The sequence below is a fragment of the Alternaria ventricosa genome (assembly GCF_023758065.1).
Source record: "Alternaria ventricosa strain BMP 2768 chromosome Unknown scaffold_16, whole genome shotgun sequence".
Lineage (NCBI taxonomy): Eukaryota > Fungi > Ascomycota > Dothideomycetes > Pleosporales > Pleosporaceae > Alternaria > Alternaria ventricosa.
In genome coordinates, this window is record NW_026055696.1 from 137,094 (window position 1) to 159,125 (window position 22,032).

The 22,032-nt window shown below is 54.0% G+C and overlaps 7 protein-coding genes across 7 annotated transcripts; 4 read left to right on the forward strand and 3 right to left on the reverse strand.

Moving 5' to 3' along the window:
* Positions 1 to 3,442: 3,442 nt before the first annotated feature.
* Positions 3,443 to 3,874, forward strand: J4E93_008231 (uncharacterized protein; the record flags this gene model as incomplete). The annotated part of the gene is made up of 2 exons (XM_049346133.1): positions 3,443 to 3,446; positions 3,510 to 3,874. 2 exons carry the CDS (start codon positions 3,443 to 3,445, stop codon positions 3,872 to 3,874), a joined length of 369 nt encoding a protein of 122 aa, XP_049196534.1.
* Positions 3,875 to 4,158: 284 nt separating this feature from the next.
* J4E93_008232 (uncharacterized protein) lies at positions 4,159 to 5,241 on the forward strand (the record flags this gene model as incomplete). The annotated part of the gene is made up of 4 exons (XM_049346134.1): positions 4,159 to 4,164; positions 4,515 to 4,523; positions 4,722 to 4,749; positions 4,799 to 5,241. 4 exons carry the CDS (start codon positions 4,159 to 4,161, stop codon positions 5,239 to 5,241), a joined length of 486 nt encoding a protein of 161 aa, XP_049196535.1.
* Positions 5,242 to 5,874: 633 nt separating this feature from the next.
* J4E93_008233 (uncharacterized protein) lies at positions 5,875 to 6,888 on the forward strand (the record flags this gene model as incomplete). The annotated part of the gene is made up of 1 exon (XM_049346135.1): positions 5,875 to 6,888. The coding sequence occupies one exon, from the start codon at positions 5,875 to 5,877 to the stop codon at positions 6,886 to 6,888; it is 1,014 nt and encodes a 337-aa protein (XP_049196536.1).
* Positions 6,889 to 10,632: 3,744 nt separating this feature from the next.
* Positions 10,633 to 12,549, reverse strand: J4E93_008234 (uncharacterized protein; the record flags this gene model as incomplete). Its single annotated transcript, XM_049346136.1, has 2 exons — positions 10,633 to 12,394; positions 12,464 to 12,549. 2 exons carry the CDS (start codon positions 12,547 to 12,549, stop codon positions 10,633 to 10,635), a joined length of 1,848 nt encoding a protein of 615 aa, XP_049196537.1.
* A 408-nt stretch (positions 12,550 to 12,957) lies between these two features.
* J4E93_008235 (uncharacterized protein) lies at positions 12,958 to 15,612 on the forward strand (the record flags this gene model as incomplete). Its single annotated transcript, XM_049346137.1, has 1 exon — positions 12,958 to 15,612. One exon carries the CDS (start codon positions 12,958 to 12,960, stop codon positions 15,610 to 15,612), a length of 2,655 nt encoding a protein of 884 aa, XP_049196538.1.
* A 474-nt stretch (positions 15,613 to 16,086) lies between these two features.
* On the reverse strand, positions 16,087 to 18,867 carry J4E93_008236 (uncharacterized protein; the record flags this gene model as incomplete). The annotated part of the gene is made up of 1 exon (XM_049346138.1): positions 16,087 to 18,867. One exon carries the CDS (start codon positions 18,865 to 18,867, stop codon positions 16,087 to 16,089), a length of 2,781 nt encoding a protein of 926 aa, XP_049196539.1.
* Positions 18,868 to 19,433: 566 nt separating this feature from the next.
* Positions 19,434 to 21,119, reverse strand: J4E93_008237 (uncharacterized protein; the record flags this gene model as incomplete). Its single annotated transcript, XM_049346139.1, has 3 exons — positions 19,434 to 19,531; positions 19,581 to 20,923; positions 20,974 to 21,119. The coding sequence occupies 3 exons, from the start codon at positions 21,117 to 21,119 to the stop codon at positions 19,434 to 19,436; spliced, it is 1,587 nt and encodes a 528-aa protein (XP_049196540.1).
* Positions 21,120 to 22,032: the final 913 nt, after the last annotated feature.

Here is a 22,032-nt window from a genome sequence, read left to right on the forward strand (position 1 = left end):
TCTTGGTCAAGAGCGATGCCGTCTTGAGGTTTATTTGGAACATTCGAGCTCAGGTTCCAGAAAGTCAGAACGGATAGGAGTACGAGACACGTAGCGATGAAAGGAGTTCGGATCGGTCGACGGAACGCGGGCATGACGTTGGCGTAGAGTCTTATGATGGAGTTGAAGATGGATGAAGAAGGAACGACGCACAAGTGCGAAGTTTAATTCCATCCCAGCAGCACATGACTGTGGTGTACTTTGGTTGTTGAGATGAGATTTCACTGACAACCATGGTTGCGATACACTGAAGCCAAGGGTTACATTGGACACGTGGTGGCGTAGAGTCTGCTCAAGATCAGGGCATATCTGAGCGATATGCGCGGAATTTTGGCTACAGTCAGTATTGCGGACCTGTCGGCGACGAAGGGTTCAGTTCTGGCCCCCAAATGTCATGCCGCGGTCGATTCCACAAGTGGTTTAGTCTCTGGTCTCGATCTCGGCTCGGTGTGCGTTAGCGTGATTAGGGATCGACGGACGACAACAACACGCTGCGACACAACTCCACGCTCACCAAACCACTGATGTAGTCGCCTGAGTGCTACATCAATAAATCTGGATATTTTTCACACGAAGGTATGCCGCAGCTCCGCCACCGGCGCTGAGGTTTTTAGAGCTCCACTCGCGCAGCAGAGCGACGTGTGTCGTGGCGCCTCCGCTCAAATTCAACATGTGGCAAATCGACGCCATAAGCCACCCATAGTCCAGGACATCGTCACTATCTTGTTTCAGCTGCAGCCACGACAATTTTGCTCCTATTGCTGGAGGCCTTGCCGCAGGTGTGGACCGACCTGCTCTTGGCACGATAACATACCTACGAGATGGATTGACCTCCCTTTTGAGCGCAACGATGATGGTGAGAGCGCAGGTACTAGGAAGGCCCTAACCAAACCAATGCTGCCTTACAGCGTGTGTGTTTTGCATATCTGCAGACAAAGATTAGAGGTAACTACGAGCATGAAGCTAAACGCCAGGCTGCCTGACAACCTTAGGCCGAACGTCAGGCCGATCAGCCAGTAAATCGCAGGCGTGCATTAAGGCCTCCGCCCTAAAATGTGCGATGGCTACTACGATTGGTCTCAATACCGACCGCAGCACAATAGCGGTGCACGGCCTTTCAGTGCACTATCCTCATAAGACCAAATCTTGGCCCCGCTCGCGTGGGTTGTATTTCTCTACCGACCTATTCTCAGACACTTTACATCAGCCTTGTTGCATCTGGCCTTGTTCACTGATTCCGCTTCATCGATGGCTGGCACGGTCATCACGGCCTCGCGATGGGTCTTACTCCTTTTCTGCCTTACTTCGTCTAGTCTTGCGCACACACTCAATAACTTCCCAACACGAGCACTCGGTCATCGACCAGGAACTTCTCCTACACCGCAGGAAGCTGCACTGAACATCAAACGCGCTCTCAAGCAGGGACTCGAAGTTTTCAAACGCGACGTATGCGAAGATGCGTTTCCAGGCGAAGGCGCAACAACAAACACCTGCAACCCCAGCAATACGCTTTGCTGTATTCGAAAGGGAGAAAGCTACCCCCAGTGCCAGAATTTCTTGGACAAGGGCTGGTGCTGTATCGACAACCCCAATAGCGAGCCTGGCTGTTACGTCGACCAGCCATCTGTCTGTGAAGAAGCCGATTCGGTGCCATGCGCGAATCTTGACGTTGGCGTGGACCAGGCATGCTGTCCCGGCCAGACCACATGCGCGTCGGGCTACAAGTTCACGGAGAAGTTCGTACGGTGTCAGATTCTCTCGCGTGACCTGGTTTCGCTAGCCAGTGCCAGTGCCGCTCCGACAAGTAGCTCGAGTATTGAGTCAAGCTCCGCATCGCCAACGTCCGAAATCACCTCGTCTGCATCAGACTCAGCATCACCAACACCCTCTTCCGCTCCTGCTACAGCGTCAGACGTCCTATCGAACGCAGCGTCGAGCGCCATACCGCCACCTCCGTCTAGCGATTCGTCTTCCTCTTCCTCCTCCTCCTCCTTGTCAGGCGGAGCTATCGCGGGTATCGCCATTGGACCGACACTGGCGCTGGTAGTCGGCGTAGGCCTATGGTTCCTTTACAAGCGTCGACAGAAGAAGAAGATGCAGCAACCGTATGCGCCGGCAGTGATGTACCAAGACGCTTACCCAAAGGCCGAGTTGGCTTCTGAGCCTGTCATTCCTGGGCCCTACAAATATCAACATGCTGCTGCAGAGCCACCTCAGGAGATGCCTGTTCAGTACACTTACGAACTCGACGGCGGGGCTCATCGCGGACCGTAGAATAGGAGTAATGCTGTTGCGAGGACACGCTCCTCTGTATAATGTCTATGGCTGTGCCGAAACCCGACATTCACGCCGTCGTGCATTTTAGTCACGTGTAGACGAGAGCACATTGGCTTTGTACTCTCATTTTTAGATCTCTCATATTTTTAATTTACTTACCTCATTCCACCTGAAAATCTTAGGTTACCTGCACATCGCCATCCAAAGCCAATGTCTCCTCGCGGTTCAGTCGTATGAAATTCGGGAGGTGTGGTTGGCTCGTCGTCTCTGGGTCGCCTCTGGGTCATCGCAGTACCATGGGAGATGAGTATCACGCTGTGAATCACCTTCATGTTGACTGGTGTGATAAGTGAAAGTGAATCAGACGTGCCTTCCTCACTACATGTGGCTTGTGCCCGGGGTTACTCCAGAGCTCTTGCCTCCTACCACTCGCGTCCTCACCACACAACACCAATCTTTTTCGAAATCTGCCAAAAATTGCGCAAATGCGAGGACGCGGCTCCCATTCGCAGGGCTTCGGCCAACGTCAAGTGCCGACAGGACCCCGACGAGGGGGCTACAATGCGCCATCTGGAGCACCTCGCGGCAGAGGCGGCTACACCGCGCCACCTGGAGCACCTCGGGGCAGAGGTGGCTACAGTGCCAACTCTGGTGCCAACTCTGGTGCCAACTCTGGTGCCAACTCTGGTGCCAACTCTGGTGCCAACTCTGGTGCCAACTCTGGTGCCAACGGGTACAACAACGGGTCTGCCTATGGCAATGCCCCTGCCCATGCCCATGCCAATGCCGAAAACGGTCAGTATAGGCTGAAGCTCGACGTCAAATTCTACCTTCGGCCCCAAGACTGCGTCGATCAGCTGGAAATTCCGGCCGGCACTGGAATGAGCCGCAAGGATACGACCTGCCTGCATTGTGGAGAAACAAACATTTTCGGGCATGGCTCGTATCATCTGCTCCGCGACGGCTCTTGCCCTCGTCGCTGCTGCCGTTGTGGAACCATGAACCACCAAAGATGCGCAAGTCTTCACCCCTATTTCGAGGGACATCAGATGCTGATCCTCAATAGCTTTGTGACCGATATTGGCTCTCTGCTGCCTTCCTGAAACGTGCGTGCCCGAACGAAGGGATGCGTAGGCCCAAACAGTTGCGCCCATCGCCGCTCGACCTTGAGGTCATTCGACGCGACTACCCAGAGTACCGCGAGTTTGCCGATAGCGTGCTGCCGCTTGCCGACAAAGGACACTACCACCCGTCACAGCAGGTGGCCAAGCGCTCACGGAGTGACGATGAACAGCCGGAACCGAAGCGAACACGGACTGATGCCGGCGGTTCCGAGATTGAAAAGATGAGGGCGGACATGGATGCTCTCAGGGCTGAGAATGAGCGGCTCAAGGCTGAGAACAAGCAGCTCAGGGCTGAGAATGAGAAGCTCAGGAATGCCAGTCGCACTTCTGCTTCTTTCGTCAAGAAAGAGGAAGTCGAGGATGATGATGCCGAAACTCTCAGCGAGGAGTTCGACAGACTTGTTGAAGAAGAGTTTGCTCGAATAAGTCGGTGAGGTAAATGCCAGTGAGGACTATTTCGGCAAGGCTGTGCGTTGGTTGGAGGGCCAAGAGGTGACGGTGTCGTCATCTTGTGAGGACCGCTCATGAGTAGACACTCATGAGGACAGCTCGTGAGTAAACGCTCGTGAGTAAACGTTCGTGAGAAACGTTCGTGGGGAAGGAGAAGAGATGACCGTTTCGTCGCCTTTATGAATGCCCTAGTTGATGTTGGAAATAACTGCATTGTGCCTTGCCGCTTTCAGCATACGAAGATATGTAGATAGCGGCATCAATGAATATGACTGTATCAATGTACGTATAATCTGGTTCCTGCGTTCGGCTTTCGAGTTCTTGTGTTTGAAGATATCTCAGCCTGTTATCCATCTTAGCCATGTAGTTGCTAGGCTTCAGACAGAACGGCATGCATCGCTAATGAGACAGAACTTCTCGGGTGTTTGAAATCATGTTCTCTCTTTCGGCACATACATTTCGGCTGATTATACGCTCCAATATCTTGCCAAATTATCGTACAGTTCCTCCTCGAGCGGGCAAAAAGGAACCTACATCGGCAGTGACATGGCGAAGGAACTAGGGCTTTGCGTCCTCAATGTAGGCAACATCTGACCAAAGTCGGAACACATTCTCGAGTCGCAGGGCGCTTGTGTAAGTTGTTCGCGGTATACCTAGGTAGACAAATATGAACGAAGCATCTCAGTGACGTAGCCGAGGGCATTCTGACACGGGGTTGTGCTCCTGCTGCTTTCCATAAGCGGTGTTGACGGACCCACTTTTCCGCGCACTCACCTTACAGTCAGTCCATGATACCTTTCCTCTCCACCACCAACATCCATTGCTTTTTAGCAACACCACGCTGAGATGGAAACTGCCGGTATGTCTCATCAGCTGGCACTTTCAATCAACAAGCTAACAGATCGCAGCAGAAAAGGCGCAGCAGCGCATCATCCACTTGCGGGGGATTATTGCCTATGGGAAGACGCAACCCAAACGGTTCATGCCCTACCTTCAAAAATGGGAGGACAAGATTGCCAGTCTTTTGCCGATCGCCAACCCTTTGCCGGCGTCGCCAAACCCAGAGACGAGTGCCGCTCCTGGGAAGGAGGAAGAGAAGATTGCCGAACTGAGCGGAAGCCGGTGGGTTCCCGAGAGTGCCCTCATGAAGAAGTACTTCGGAAACGAATTGCCGTTGCCACCTACGAGACCATCGCTGTCTCCGCTCCCACAAACCCCTGCCCCTGCCCCGGCCACGACCTACAAGGGAATGACGACTGCCGGGTCCGCCAACCCTCTGCCACCAGCCGCCGCGCGCCGTGCCGCGAAGGATGCCTGGTGCAAGGAGCATGGCCTGGATCCCGAACGATGAGATCAACGGGTGGAAGTACGCGGAAATCCGGCGACGTGGGGCAAGATGAAGATCTGAGCGGATTATTCCCTTTGGGGTCCCATATCTGATACGGCCGTTGCCAGGGTACCTGCTGGAGGTGTGTGGGAAAATGGGTTTCGCGAAGACTGCTCGCTGTAGTCAGCGAGCGGCATGGGAGATGCGTAATTCCGTTCGACGATTCCGTCGAGCAGGTAGCACATGGAAGCGCTGGACGAGCGGTGCCTCTGGTTTGTGATTTTGCCGAGATGTAGCATAATTAGTCATTTCAGGCATTGCCTTTGCCATTTTCAATAGTCTGCTTTCATGATATACCATCCGTGGTGACTGTATTTCTCTGTCGTCGTGACAGTAAGTTGCGTTGCTTTTCAACTCGCTGCTATCATTACCATGGAGTTACTACTGCCTAGGAATTTGAGCGGCGTTTTGAGGAATGGCGGCTGGATGGTGTAGCGGATGTGGTGCGACTTCCTGCCCAAATCACCACGGCTACGTCAACGTTTGTCATCCGATTCTTCGTGCCTGCCCTCACGAGCGTGATTACCAAGTAGCACGCACACCTCCTCTGCCAAAATTGTCGAGCAACTGCAACTCTCTCCCACACACATTCACGACATGGTGACCAACCTGCCCAACGCCCCTGCCGAGCCCACTGGCATCACTGCACTGCTGTTTGCCGAATCGCGTGCCAGGAAGGCTGAATACAAAAACATCATGCGCGGGAGGCAGAACTGCACGGTTGCCGCCACTTTGGCTGCCATAGCGAAGGAAGACAATCGCCCTGAGCGTTCCAAGAAACGTCGGAGAATTCGCTCCGCTGCCGCTGCTTATTATCCAGAATTGCCAGCTTCCGAGACCGATAGTGAACCTGACAATTCTGGGGAGGAGTTAGAAGTGCCAACACTACAAGAAGATTCTGCGATCTTGCGACAAGCACTGCCGACGAGGAGCGCAGGGAAACGGCAAGCCAGTGCCGAACACGCTTTGAGCAATCGAACCAAACGTCAATCGCGACGCTCTCGAGACGGCGAGTGCCCGTTTGCCAGCGATGCCGAACCCGAATTTTCTGTGCCTGCGAACGCCTCTTCGGGGTATCGTGCCAGGAAATACCCCATGGCAATACTGCTGCCTATCCAAGATGGTCGTAACGTCGTCATACGCAACGGCATTCCTGCCCAACTTACAACACTGCTTCGTGACGAAGTCAACAAATGGCTCACGGACGACTTCTCTATCGCAATCTGGAATGATGCCGACCATGGAGGGAACTACGTTTGCATGCTCACCGCGAGCGAGGGCTTTGTCGGCTCCCATCATCTCCCGAAGGATCATGGGGCGTTCAGAGCGTGCCGAACTTGCTCTACAAGCATCGAGGACGGCGGGTTAGCTGCCCCAAGGCCTTGCATCATGCTACGCGCAGATGCGAAGGGGGAGTACATACTGTTCCTGCCCTTGCCAGATGATCTGCGAATGGGAAAGGGGTGGAAGGAGAGGGGTTTCTGGGTGAATGAGACGCCAAGAGCTCCTCCGCCCCTGCTCGATGTTTTGCGCGCGCGAGGTAGTCGCAATGTACGCCTCAAGCGTGGCAGTATAATCGGGTTGCCCACCGGAGGCTCCGACATAGGCTGACGGATCTGATGTGCCAGTTACAGAAGGGCTTGCTGGCGGAAGTGCTGCAGGACCATGGTAATTCCAGGGCACGCTCGATGGATTCATCGACCGGCGTGGTTCATGCGTGACGGAACCGTCACGCGTTATGAGAGGACTTGATGACGTCATCAAGCGGTAATTCCGATCGATTGATTCATCGATCAGGTTCGTTAGATAGAGCACGCGTTGCCTTTGCCAATACTATGCATCGATATCTCATCATCTTTTACTCCAGATCTCGTATGACAGTTTCGTGAACGTTCAGGTACGCGGCCAAGTATATTGAGACTGTCACGCATAGAGACCTACATAGTCTGTGCAATTCCTGGTCTGGCATGATGGCAAGACGCAGCGCGAGAAGTAACCTCACTATGGTGGTGTTGACAACGACAACACGTTGCACGCTTCTGATCTTCACGCGTTTCTCGATACGCTAGAGATCATCATGACATTTCCCTCATTTTCAGCGCGCTGGAGCCCATCAGCGCTATTCTTTCGTTTTGTCAACTGTGAAGTGCAGACGTTTCCGGATCTCATGGAGCGGAGATCTTTGCGTTTTGGAAGAGGAGCAACAGCAAACATCAGAAGTTTTGAAGGCGCCTTTGATTATATATCGTAGCATGGTGGTCGTAGGGAAGTTAAAAGCTAAGGCAGGTATTTATATTCCTCTGGAAGGATAGGCAGCTTGCCGAGTTCTGCTTGTCCTACAGCCTGTTTACCTCTCTTTTTGAGACACTGAGAGATGAGAACATAACAGAGTACCGATTTCATTTTGATGTTTGCGGGACACATAGGGTCTTTGAGGCAGTCGGCTGCTGAATATATGCATGAATTAGGAATTTCCAAACAACCATGATTTGCGCGAATGTGTGTTTGATACTGCCTTCTCAAACTCATGCGTCGCTGTTCTGTGGTTTTGGAAAAGAGAAAAGAGACATAACAAGTTCATATCTGACTTTTGGTACCCAGAATCGAAGGTAGTATGTGGAGAGTAGGAGGAGGAAAGCAGCAGGCTTTTATACTGGAACAAGCTCAGCCGCCAGGCATAGCGTCATTGTTAAGTAGTTTTGGAAAGCTTTGTTGCGCTCACAGTCTGCAACACGAGAACATGAAGATATGGTTTCTCTCTTTTCGACAGGAGACATCGTTCCTCTTCCCGTCGATTTCGGTGAAGCGCCGAGCCGGCGATCCCATCGAAGAAGTGACCGTGGCTTTTGAGAGAAAAAAAGAGACTCGCGACATAAAGACTTCGTCGAGATTTTTCGGTTACGCCACCACTTCACATAAATGTAGTTTTTGTAGATTTGCGAGAAAAAGAGAGGAGAAGAGCACATAGAGATTCAAGCTTGTACTTTTAATCGCGAAGATCGGTTGCCGCACATCGTACGCCATCTCTGAGGTTTTGACAATGTCGCAAGCAGGGACAACAGCTATCATATAACTGATGGGCGCTTTTTCGGGGCAGAGAGTCATGGCGCGTTGATTACGCATTTTTTGGTAATAAACCCTGCGAGGGAGGGGATGTAGAAGAGAAGGAAACCAGTAGGAAGACGAGAGGTTTTATATCGGCCATGCACGACGAGAATGAGTCATTCGTTGTTCCTTTTTGCGTTTTGGTAGTTTCATAGTAAGATCGCAACGCCATTTCCGGCACACATATCTAGTAGAGGAGAAGACTTCGGACAGCTTACACATGCCGAGACCCGAAATAGGATTGAGAATGGGAGCGTTGTGGTCTGCTTCGCGACACATGAAGAGTAATGTCTGCCTTTTCGCGTGGGCAGCCCAGGAAACGTCTCAGTCATGACGTATGACGCGAGGCGTTTGAATTTTTGGAAGAAGAGACAGCCATCGGGAATTTTCCTCGTATTTTTGTAGAACACCAGTAAAGGTTGTAGGAAGTGTGGAAGACGAAGCAGACCGAAAGGCAGTGGGTATTTATACACACCCAGGGCTGACGCTCAGACCACTCCGAACATCTCCATCCTGCACGAGCGTGAACTTGATGCTGGACCGAGAGAGGAAGACATCAACGGTACGCATTGCTCTTTTGAAAGCTCCAACATGTAATTGTACCTTCCGGATTTGAGGAATGCATCACCGTGAATCCTGTTTTTCGCACACGCACAGAGATCATGTAGCTGTCTGGGTGAAATTTTGGAAGTCGCAGTCGCGGAACATAATTGCTTTCGATCAGGATTTAGACGACCACTTTGGGGAAAAGAAAGCGTTCTTCTCAGACATGACTATACGCAATTTCTGTTTCTGGAAGCACACACGCATGTGGCATGCCGGATAATTTTTCTGGATTTGAGGAGATGCGAGTCGTGACACATACGAATATGTTGAGTGGCTTTTGGACTGCAATTCTGAAATGAGCGGGGTCTTTCTCCGCCGACATCAGGTAGTCGCTTTCGACTTTTGATGCTGGATGAGGAAAGTTCGAGACCGAGACAGAGAACCATTTGCTTGTCGACATTTGGATTTTCGAGTCCATCGTCGTGACTGTTGCTTGCTTCCACAGAACATGATTGATGTGGGGTAGGATTTCAGTCTTCTCCACACATGATTTGGAAACTCCACACTTTTGTTGCAACGCCGAACCACACGGCCATTCTCTCTTTCTGTGGTGTTTAAGAAGTCGCAATCGCGGAACATAACGTGAAATGTGTGTTTTTTGGATCGGAAGTCTGGATGTGGGAAGCGCGGAGACTGTTTCCGCCATGTGTGACCAACTCGGGTTTTTGGAAGGAAGAACGCACATGTAAGGCTGTGTAAAATGATTTTTGAGTAACCCAGAGAAGAGGAATGATAAAGAAAGAAGGCAGACAGCGCAAGAAGAGAGGTTTTTATACCCACGCTCGCTCAGCTAGCGGCTTGCGAGGGAAGGAAGCCGCGGGAGTCATCGAACCAGGCCAGGTACCTTTTTCGTTCTCCATAAAGCGATTGTTTGCGTTTTTCTCGAACACATGGAGCACTTCTCCGACTTTTCGAAATCATCACGAGAGCCAGCGGCAGTTTTGAGATTGCAGAAGTCCGACAGCCTTCCCACTCATGGAGCATCTGCAACCAGCTTTTGGAGGAGACAGCACATGCATCATCTTTGTACGCTTTTTGGTATTTGAGACATCAAAGTGTGATGCAGAAGACCATAGCAAAGAATGCAACTGATTCTATACCCACAGACAAGCTGCCAGCAAGGACGGTAGTGGTGTGAACGAAGAAACCAGCGCCGGGATACATGAATGTGTCGCCGTTGTGTTTTCTGTTGACTTTTCGGAAGTTTGAGCTATTCCTTTCTCCAACATCATAGTATTGCGATTCGGATTTGGAAGAGGGACCGAGGGCCATGGTGAAGGATGTGTGTTATTTTGGACGGCGGACCGAAGACATGGCCTGGAATAGTTGTGCTTTTTGGATGAACGAGGATGCAGCCCATATGAGGCCAAAAATCTTTTTTGTTTCGGAGGAAGAGGCAGGTCATGGGGCTTCTGCATCCCATTTTTGAGAAATGCTGGTAAATGACTGTGATGAAGAAAAGAAGGAGATCAGGTGCGAGAGATGAACTTATATACCCACCGCGAAGATGGGACGACTTGCGCACTTGCGAGGTCATGTACACACACAGCACGCGCGAAATTCTCGAACGGCGCCTCACATGTTCATTCAACCGGCCAATACCCTACATACCACTCATATCCCTGACATAAATCTACGCCAGCCTCACGTCGATGCCGCAACAACGTCTGCACTCTCCTCAACCCTCCTCTTCTTCTTCCCATGATGCCCCCTCGCCTCGACCCTCCCTTCAACCGGCACCACCCTCGTAGCCGTAAAAATATACCCCTCCGCGCCCCCCTTGCTCGTCATCATAGGATGCGTGCGGCCAGGAAGAACCTGCCACTGTCTCGCTCTTGCCGTCTGCAGACTAGGTGCGAGAACCAACGTGGGGTTGAGCGGGAAGTCGTCTTCTTCGTTATCGGCTTCGGATGTGCCAGCGGGTGTACTGGCGTCCTCTTCGATCTTCACCCGTTTGCCGTTCGTGTTGGCATTGCCATTGATCTGCGGCGGAGGACCAAACTCGCGGGCTATGTACGCCGCGCGACGCTCTTTCGAGTAAAGATCGCACAACTCAACCAACGGCTCAACATTAGAATTATACACCACAATCCTCCCACCCCCCTTCACAAGCGGCACCAACTCCCTCAACACAGTCTTCGCATCCATCGCCGTCGCAACAACCAACCCATCAAACCCACCCCTCTTCGTCTCATCCACCACACCCTTAACCCTCTCCCAACGTCTGCGCTTCTTGTAATACGTACCGCGCTTCGTTGACTTCATGCTCGCAAGGACTTCCTCGGAGATTATCTCGGGCTCGTCGTAGGAAGGGTCGTCTTCGGGGTGGAGGAGGGCGAGCCAGGAGAGGGATTTGAGGTGTTTGTAGAGGGGGTGGGCGGGCGTGGGGTTGCCGTAGTCGTAGCCGAAGTATTTTAGGTAGGAGAGGTTGGGTTGGTTGTTGGGGTGCAGGACGGTGAGGGTGTTTGTTTGGGCGGACATTTGCGGGATGTGTGGTCGTGGGGGCTTTCGCGGGCGGGGAGGGGGATCTGAAGGGGTGGCTGTGGGGTCTGTGGTTGTTGTGGTGTCGGCGTCGGGCATGGCGGTGTCGGTGTCTTTGGGCTCTGGGGCGGGGGCTGGTGCTGGTGTGCTGTTCATGTCGACGTCAGCTGCCTCTTCTTCTGACGATGAGTCGTCGTATTCCTCCTCTGCGTAGAGGATGCCCATCTTCTCGGCGAGTGCTGCTGTGACAAGACCTCCGGTATCGTCCACCACGAGCCATCGCCCTCCTCCTACCTGGCTGACTCCATCGTCCGCCAAGTGAATCTGGTTCGTCGCCCCAGAGTGTATGTTTGCCCAGCTGTTGATCAAGCCCAGTAGATCTTCCCTCAGCTCCATGATCTTGTATGCTTCCTTCTCTAGCACATACTCTGTGAGCAGACCAACATCCATGGGCAGGGCGGTGAAGCGCTTCAAGTACTTCTTCGACTTCCGCAGGGTGTACTTGGCCAGCGAAAAGCTTGTCTTCTCGTCAATCGCATTGTGGGATGCCATGATCTTGGCGATGATCTCCTTGCCAGAGCCTGCGCCTGCCTTTTTCAGCTCCTCAATCTCAGCCATGGATAGCGCCTGCCGTGAAGCATCGTCAACGGTCAAGCGGTTGTTGCGCATGATGACCTGCCCATCTTCTCCCACGATGTCGAAGCCCGTAGCACCCGCAGTACCCTCGGCATTCTCTTCGCTAGTTTCTGCAGCAGGCGCATGGTCGCTGCCTAGAGCTTCGGCGTGGAGTTCGGAAGCGGGTACGACGCGCAGCTCCGTCTTGGATTTGCCATCGTCCTTGTCGAGCAGTTCGTAGGTGAGATAGTACGGGCGGCCGAGGAGGAGGTTGGAGTTGAAGGTGCCGAATTTGCCGAGATTGATGCTCCTGTAGGGTGTTAAGAAGAGATCCTCATCTATATGCACATGGAGGGCTCACTCCAGCTATGCGACGTACGTATTCGGTGTAATCTCGACTATCTTGAAGAGGCCTGAGGGCAGTCGCAGCGCAACGTGCGTATTGGGGCGGACGTGGGAATGCATTGCGCGAATGTGGTCGCGACACTGTGTTGGTCACTATTCCATGTGTAGTTATGGTTAAAGGCCTTAGTATGGAATCTCAGTCGCGAGTTCTGCACGCGCAAAGGTGAGGTGGAGCTAGTGAATTTGTCGCAAGGAATAGTTCCGAGGCGCACCGCCGCGTCTTACTCAGCCACAGGCTCAGCCACACACTCGCACCAGTCGTGCGTCATCGCCATCGCGACTTCTGCTACTTGGGCGTGTCACTCGGGTCCAACACGTCGCTTACGTCGACTACTTTGCTTCTTTCGCTGGAGTCCTGCTTCAATATCAATCCCCTTCACCCACCTTCCTCATACTACCGCGCCGCGCCCACTGTCGCGAGAACTCTTCCATATTCCACTCCAAGCCCCAGGGCACTGCACCGTAAACATGGTGCTACGAAAGTCCGACGAAGCCGACGACGTCGTTCCAGCGCCGCTGTCCAAGGCGATCCCCCCATATCCCACGACACCCTCCGACGAGCACCCGCCTGCCTTTCCTGTATCGCCCGAGCGTGCCGTGGACCCGCCCAGCACGAGCAAGTCGCCAGCGTTCAACATCAAGACGCCCGAGGAGACGCGACTGCCTGACGACAAGCACGAGAGCGACTCTGACCTGAGCGAAGACGAGTGGAACCAGTCTGATGACGACTTTGAAGACATCAACCACAACGATGTGCCTGCCGCCCTGAAGCCGGCTGCCGGAAAGAGGCCAGCTGTGCCAAGTACTACACACATCACCAGCGGTCTTCCCGATGCTTTGAGGCCAGGGCCGCCCGCAGGTATCCCCATCAAGCGCTCACAGGAAAGCATCTCAGCCACGCCCACCGGTGCCAGCGCGGCTTCTTACGGCGCAGCCAGCACAGTGTCCGAGCAGTCCAATGGCTCCATTCCGCTGAAGACCAACAACCCATATCTGAAGATGCAGACGACTGGACAGAACAGCTGGGACGGAGAGAGCAGCCAGGCTATCTGGGGCGATGCGCCGAGCCACGCCCACAAGTACGAGGCGCCCGTCGAGCTCCCGGCCTTCCAGACGCCAAGTACACCCACCCACGACATGAAGAACCTCGGACTAGATGACCATGCCCCGTCTACGCAGTCGACAGCACCAGTAGAGCCGCCTGTCATTTCCGTGAACTCACCTACACCTCGTTCGGAGCATCCAGACACCTCCCTCGATACGAATCCGTGGGAACCTGCCTCGCACGATGCTCATACCGACACTGTACCCTGGACGGCACCGCCAAGCGATGCAGCTGCCCGTAATGAAAGCTCACACAACATTCCCGCCCCAATCATTCCAAATGCGAATACTGTAGAGCAATCGTCTCTTCCACCTCAATACACGCCCGAGCAAACACCACCCTCCTCCGAAGAACCTCCACCTGCGCTGCCGCCAAGAAGGTCGCACGAGGACATGGCGCCTGCAATGCCTCCTAGACCTATCGACACAGCTATTGGTTCGTCCGCTCCTCCTGCCTTGGAATCGCCGAATACGACAATGGAGAGGCAGAGGAAGGAACACTACCAAATCAAGCACATTCGCTGGCTTGACCACACCATCGACGACATGCGCGTTTCGCCTATCCTGACGCAGAACCTGAACGGCCCCTGCCCTTTGCTGGCTTTGGTCAACGCACTAGTCCTTTCGACTCCTGCTAGGCTTGACACTGCACTTGTCGAGACATTACGCACACGCGAGACAGTCAGCCTGGGACTACTGCTTGACGCTGTATTCGATGAGTTGATGTCCGGTCGACGCGGTGATGCAGCACAAGCCTTGCCCGACGTGAGCGAGTTGTACAAGTTCCTCCTCGCTCTCCACACAGGTCTCAATGTCAATCCCATGTTTGTCCCAGACTCCAACACTCCAGATTCACAATTCACGCTCACGAGCCTAGCTGGCGCTTTTGAGAACACTCAGGACATGAAGCTGTACCGCACCTTCAACATCCCGCTGATGCACGGATGGCTGCCCGAGGCTGGATCCGACGCTTATGCTGCCTTTAGTCGCGTAGCAGCGTCATATGAAACGTCACAGTTTGTTCAATTCCAGGAAGAGGAGTTGAACGCGAAGTTAGGAGCGGGCGAGTCTCTGAACGAGGATGAGCAACAGATGTTCACGGACATCCACGCCATCAAGGAGTTCTTGATGCGATGGCCAACACAACTGACTGACCACGGTTTGAAGGTCATTCGTGATAACCTCCAGCCAGGTCAAGTCGCTATCCTGTTCCGAAACGACCACTTTTCGACGCTCTGCAAGAACCCTCGCAATGGCGAGCTCGTCACTCTCGTCACAGACCAGGGCTACTCCACCCACGACGAGATCGTCTGGGAGTCTCTCACTGACGTCAACGGCCAAGGTAGCCAGCTCTTCTCCGGCGACTTCCGCTCCGTCGACAACAGCAACGCATCCAACCTACAAGACCAGCACCAACCTTCCAGCGTCGACAACAACCAAGGCTGGACCACCGTCCCCGCCCGCCGCAGCAACGCCCAATCCAACACCCCCCAAGACACCTCCATCCCCTCCCCAGAAGCCCTCAGCCGCGCCGAACAAGAAGACCACGACCTCGCCCTAGCCCTCCAACTCCAAGAAGAAGAAGAAGACCGCGAGCGCCGCGAAACAGAACAACGCAACTCCCGCAACAACCAACTCTCCATGGACGCTATCAACGCTCCTCCCCAGCCGCCGCGGAACAGCCAGAACCCTGTTATCCCGCCCCGTCGCAACAATAATGTTACGGGGCACAGACCTGCTGGGGAAGCGGCGCCGCCGCCGTTGTACGAGGAGGCTATTACGAGTCCGCAGTATGTTCCGCCGGCTGGGCATCCGGCGAGTGCGCAGGCGCCCGTGCCGGGCCAGGGTGGGAGTGGCAGTGCGTATCAGAGTACGAGTGGCGGGTTGCCGGCGCTGCCTGGGGCGGGGAGGGGCAGGCATGGTAATGTTTTGCCTGGAAGGATGGGGGGAGGGAGGAGACCGAGTCAGGGGCAGCAGGGGCAGGGGCAGGAGGAGAGGGATAAGTGCGTTGTTATGTAGATGACGACACTTTCCCCTTTCCCTTTTCCTTTCTTCCTTGCGCCGATCTAGGAGCATGTGGTTCGGGATGGCAGGACTTTGAGACTATCTGCTGACTTGTCATATTAGAGACTCGGATGATGTGCCGTGTTCGTGGTGTACGGTTAGTTAGTATCCGTTGTGAGCGCGGACTGTGGGATGTAAATGTCGTTTTGGTAGTGGTTGGGGTTGTAGTCACGAACTTGGCGTTTGGTGGTGTTGGAGTGTGTATATACCCGTTCTTCATCTTGTTTTGGTAGTATGACGTAGCGGAAGGTGTGGTTTTGTCACGGCTGGAGAAGTATCATTAATCAAATTCCTATTCATCGCTGTTCTTTGGCCTTTGATTCCAAATGAAGCATCTGTCCTTGCATGTTACATTGTATCTAGTGTTGATCCCGTCCTTTCCTACCTAATACACAAGTAAAGGTCAATCATGCCGGCCGGCTCTGTACGCTAGGAACCCCCATTCCCACCAATCTGCCTCGCCCTCTCCCTCCCCTCCATCCGTTTCAATTCTTCATCCCACTCCTCTTCTTCCTTGCTCTTCACACTCTGTCCACTACTTTTACTCCACATGCAGGTGTGTTGACCCGTAGGTCCAGTTTTACCGCCACCGCCACGGGACTGAACGGCTTCTTGGAGGAGAGATGCTTTACTCACGCTCGGAGTCCTCTGCTTTTCAGTCTGCTTCTCATCCCCCTCGATGGAGGAGGACGATAATGCAACATCCCGCCCCTGCCCCTGCCGTTTAACCATCTCGATGAAGGACGACGATGTGGGTACAGCAGACGTCTGACCCAACTGTCTTTCATAAGACGTAGTACCTTGTCTGTTATACCGCGGCATAGGCATGCCAGTCGAGGGGATGTTGACAGGTGCCGGTCGTGGCGCCGGCGGCTTCATATTACAGTACGGCATCGGCGGAGGCGGTGGACGAACAGGCGGTGGTGGGCGGCGCGGTGGATCGAGGCGTAGCGTTGAAAGTGCAGACATCTTGATCGGGGCATGTGTCGGTGATAAGGAGGAGGTACGCTGCGGGTGGACCGGCGTAGTCGGTCTTGATGTCCTTGTAGGAGAGTCATTGGTGTCGGAGTGGTAGTAGTCAGAGGATTCGAAGTTGGAGGGGTCGTCGAACGGGTTGTCGATTTCATGGTCGTTGTTGTGATCGACTGCCTGGTCGTCGTCTTCGGTATGGTAGACCTCGTTATCCATGGCCATGCTGGAAGCCCGACTTTCCCGTTCAACGATAGAAGCGGTTTCGCAGCGCCAACTCGCTGTGCTGGTGCTGCCGCCGCTTGCGCCTCTGACTCCTTCTTTCCATCGTGAGACTTCTTCGTTGTTATACCCGTTGATGTATTCGTCTTCGTGACCATTCTCCCTTAGAGCAGGATGAACAGACCCATTGATCGTCAAACCATCTCCCTCCCCGTCCTTTCCTTCCTCCTTCTTATCCACCATCTCTTTCCCCACCCCACCCTCATCCCCACTCCCACCCCCCTCAGTCCCACTAAACCACCTCAACTGCCTCGCCTTCCCAGCCCCCACCGGCCTCCCCACCCTTCCCACCCCCCTCATCTCCACCCTCTTCCTCTCCATCCTCTTCAGCTCCTCCGCCCACCCGCTCAAATCCTCAATACTGGGTCCCTTATGCCTAGTCCCCCTTTCCTGCGGACTCATCGTACTAGCCGCGCTGATTGAAGGATTCGCAAGACTAGTGTTGATCCAGAGACTACCTTGTCGGTTACGACGGGATGCGGAAGAGGAAGGGGTGGCAGATGCGGTGGCGTTGCTGCGGCGGATGCTGTGGGCGTGGGAGGGGGGTGGTGTGTAGATGTTTGGGTTGATGGCTGAATTGATGGGGTTGGAGAGGGTGTAGTTCCGCGTGCGGAGTGGTAAGGTGTCGGAGTTGGGGTCGTGGGTTGGTTTGATGGGGCTGCTGGATGAGCGTTGGGTTAGGCTGAAATTGTCTTCTGTGGCGCTGCTGCGGGCGTTGGAACTGTTGGTTAGGGTCAAGGTGAGGTCCAGCGTCGAGCTGTTTGACCGCAGGGAATTGGCATCGCCATCTCCTAGACTTCTGACGAAGTTACCGTACTCATACCCCTCGTCGCTGCCTTCGCTCTCCCCGTCTGCGGCAATGTCGGCGAAGTACTGGCAATCATCTACGACTTTGACAGCCCATGCTAGTTTTATGCCTTTCTCGCCTACCGCCGCCTCTCTACTCTTCCGCCGATCCTTGTTCATCTTGAGTAAATCGCGCTGAGCCTCCAGTATAGTCGTCAACTCCCCCGTCTGCGCATCAAACTGCAACCAACTATCCACATCATATAGTTGCTCTCGGCGGTAAATGCGATATTGCTTCGCACCTCCCGCTTCGTCGTCCGCGTGGGAGTCTAGCTTTTGTGGTAGCGAAGCGTCGATGTACGTCGAAAGAGGTTGATGCAGTTGAAGGGAGCGGAGTGTGACTTGGGCGGCAAGGAGGGTGTCTTTTGGACGGACCATGGAGGGGTGAATTACGTCGTTATCGCTATTGAAGGACCGGCGGAGGGTATGGCGACTCGCGCACACTTTCAGCGCCATTTTGTTGACAGAGGTTTTCAGGTCTTCGTAGGTGGCCTTGGCTTCGGCGTCTATAGAAGGAATATTGGGACTCCATGGCGAAGGCGGGACGGCGGTAACAGGTGTCGTTGGAATCGGTATAGCCGTAACAGGCGTCTTCGGTGAAATGAGTGACTCCCAAAACCCGCCTTCTGCAAAAGAATTCTTGATAGCCCCAGCAGTAGCAGAGCGTGGAGTCCCAGGGCCCGAAGACAAGATCTCCCATCGCGGCCGCGGCGTAGTCGGACTCGCCGTCTCGAAACGCGGGAGATGTGCTGGGCGAAGTGGGTGAGCACCCGTTGGCGCAGTCCATGAAGACGAGCTGTAAAGAAGTAGTTGCTGTCCGCCTGGAGTAACGATCGAGTGTACAGGCGGAGGGGGAGGAACCCACCCAAGCACCTTCATGCAATGTTCCTTCTTAGCGCGCAGTATGTTCTTCTTGACCTGCCGCCATTTTGCCTCGGTAAAGCGCTCTTTATTCCAGTAAATGACTTCCTCCCAGAATCTCAGGTGTTGTTCCTTAGTTAGACTTTTTAGTCCTGCGGCTTCGTGTTGGCTGATTGACTTGCCGGTGGCGGGCGAGATGGCGATTTCTTCTTTCGTGAAGACGCGCTCCATTGTGAGGACTCGTTCTGGCATTCTGGACGTATATGGGCGGCTTTGGAATGTAGATGGGAAACTTTCGTGGGTTGCGACAGGAGTGTTTGGCGGCGTACTTGGAATCCCTTGCGATCTGGCGAGCAGATTGAGTGTCATAACCTCTCGCGGGTTGGTCGCGTGAAGGGGACACGGGATTAACTAATCGCAATAGTTACGCTCGGGGCAGTGTAGGCAACCGCGTGGGAATGATTTGCAACTTGATGGGGAAATCCCGTCACATGTCCTTCACTTGCACTGTGAAGGAATCGAGCGGTGTCTTGCAACAGAAGTGAAAATTGTCTTGGGTCGAGGGTGCGCTGTGATTGTATTTGTTGCGCGGTGCGATTATCACAAGCTACTACCACAAGCTACTACCATGAGCAAACGCGCAAGTCGGGGTGAAACTTACTCGGTGAATAGAGACATCGACCTAACGCGGTGAGCCGATTAAGCGAATAGGAATGGTTGACATCATGGCGGTGAAAGTGAAAGGGGCATGTAAATATAATATTGACCTGGAAATTTTGTCTAGGTGGTATCCAACTCCGCTAATGCGAATGCGACGTCTAGTCTAAGAAAGTAAAAAGGTTTGTATGTACAACATTGAGAGCGCGGTCGGCCTCGCGCTCTTCAATGACACAGGAGATGTTGATCTCGCTGGCGCCTGGTAAATGTTAGCAATGAAGCAGCTTTGAAATGGAGAACAAACGTACCCTGAGAAATCATCTCGATGTTGATGTTGTTCTGGCCCAACACGCTGAAGAATCTACCAGAGATACCAATCATGTTCTTCAGCTGCTTACCGACCAAGCTCACAATGGCCATGTCGGGCACAATGTCAATAGTGCCGAGCTGGCCAAGGTCGTTGACCGCACCTTGAAGATCCTTGCTCTGGATCTTGTACTCATCCTCACCCCCACCACTCAAAAGGGCGGATTCAGAGTGCAGAGCCATGGACACGTGGACCTCGGAAGAGGAGATGAGGTCGACAGAAAGGTGCCATCGATCGAGGATGCTGAAGATGTTCATCAAGAAACCATGGGCACGAGTGCGCTTGTTGCTGTGCACGTTCAGCACGACGATGTTGTGCTTGATGGTGACCGCAGTGGGGCGCTTGGGGCCTTCTAGCTGAGTGAGGAGGCTCGCGGAACGAGTGCGGAACAGCTTCCCATCTTTCAGGGGCGCACGACCGTCAATGTCCTTCAGGTTATCCGGGAAGATGATGGTACCGGCATTGCGCGGGTTCATCACGTTCTTAATACGGATAGGGATGCGGGCGCGGATGACCTGCTCCATGGTGAAGGGGTGGATGACCTCAGACCCGTAAAAGGTCAGCTCAGCAGCCTCGGAGGGCGTGACAGTGGGGAGAAGGGCGGCTGTGGGGACCTTGCGCGGGTCTGCCGTGAAGATGCCGTCCACCTCCTTCCAGACCTGAAGTTCTTTAGCCTGAGTGCCGACGGCCACCAGCGCAGCGCAGAGGTCGGTGTATCCACGTCCAATAGAGTTGAGCAGTCCGCCGGGCACGTTGCCAAAGTATCCAGTGATAACGGGCACCTTGTCGCCGCACGCTGCCACCTCTTTGCCCAGGTCCTCGGCCAGGTCCTTGTAGAACTTGTCGTTGAGCCCGCCCTTGATAGGCGCATGGAGCCTGACAATGTCGCTGAGGTCGACAAACTGGGCCGGGGTGCCGCGATCGTTCAGAATGGCGGCCATGTAGCGGCAGCTCAGCTTCTCGCCCTTGCTGATGATCTTGTCCTCGGCGCGGTTCGTGACTTCCTCCAGGTGTTGCGCGGATTCCAGGATCTTGACGAGGCTCTCACACTCGGCATTGACCTCCTCCGTGTACGATGCCAGAATGTCCGGGTTCCTCAAGATGTCCCTGCCGGCCTGGATGTGGTCGGTGCGGATGGCCTCGACGATCTCGTCATAGCCGCGGTGGTTGGGCTTTTCGGCAGCGCGGGCGGCACGAAGGAGGCGGTTGGTGGTTCCCTCGAGCTTGGTGTTGCTGCTGCGTGCGGAGCAGACAATGGCGGCGCGGTTCGTCGCAAGACCAGCTCTGTTTACTGTCAGCGCCTTCCATCTGGCGGGGGTTGGGATGGGTCGCACTTGACGATGCCCGCTATGTTCTCCGCAAACTTGCCCACGCTCGTGCCCCCGAACTTGAGGACAACCCAGCCTCCAGGTAGGTGCTTCTCTTCCGTGTGAGCTATCCGCTCGGACTGGTGTGTGGTTCCGTTTGTGTATGCAGACATGGTGGTGTTGTGTGGTTTCTCCAAGCAATTGGCGAGGTAAAGTTTCCTAGATGTTGGTATATATAAATGATGTATGGAAGACGTGTTATTCTCAGTAAATGACGTGTGTTGTGTCGTGTGAAGTCTGGAGTCGCGGAGTGAGGGAATTCTCAATGTCTTTTAGTGGGGCCTGAGTCAGAAAGTCCATGTTCGCGCCCGCAATCGGCGCCGGCGCTGCTGACGCCATGCCAGCGAACCACGACTCCACAGCCCAGGAACATGCACACACACACACCTCAACGGAACGGATCGGTGCATGCGCATATCCTCTCGGTAGCCAATGATGCGCTCGCTATTCAACTACTGCGCCTTTGTCCGCACCCTTCGCAGCCCACGTCTCAACACCACGTCCTCTGGCGCCTCTGATACCTGACAGCTCACGCCTCTTATCGCGTCTTAGCGCGTCGTCTAAATTACCGTGTCGTCCGCGTCCGACTACGTGCCGGTAGTTGCCTTTTGGCCCATCGGCTATTCGTCCTCTCTGTCTTGTGCACCACATGTGCGACACACAAGCAACAATGGTATTATCTAGCCATCTCTAGCCGACGGGGAATTGATCCGAAGATGTTCACGTCCATACATCAGGAATATGCGTCTAGAAATCCGTCGCTCATCAACGACGCTGCGTAAATCAACTTGGAAACCCGCTTCGCTAACCCCTAGTATACTCTAGCAGATCTCGCAAGGTTGCCTCATCCTCAATCTCAAGCGCTCGACTTTGCAGGCTTTGCAGTTCCTCTTGGCCGTAGCTACCGCGCGCCAATAATTTACCAACAATACTTCGATACCCTTTACCAACTGCTTCAGCTAGAGCGTTCCCTATCTCTGCATTGTACTCTAGAAGAAGAGAAACAACAGCAAACTGTCCATGCCG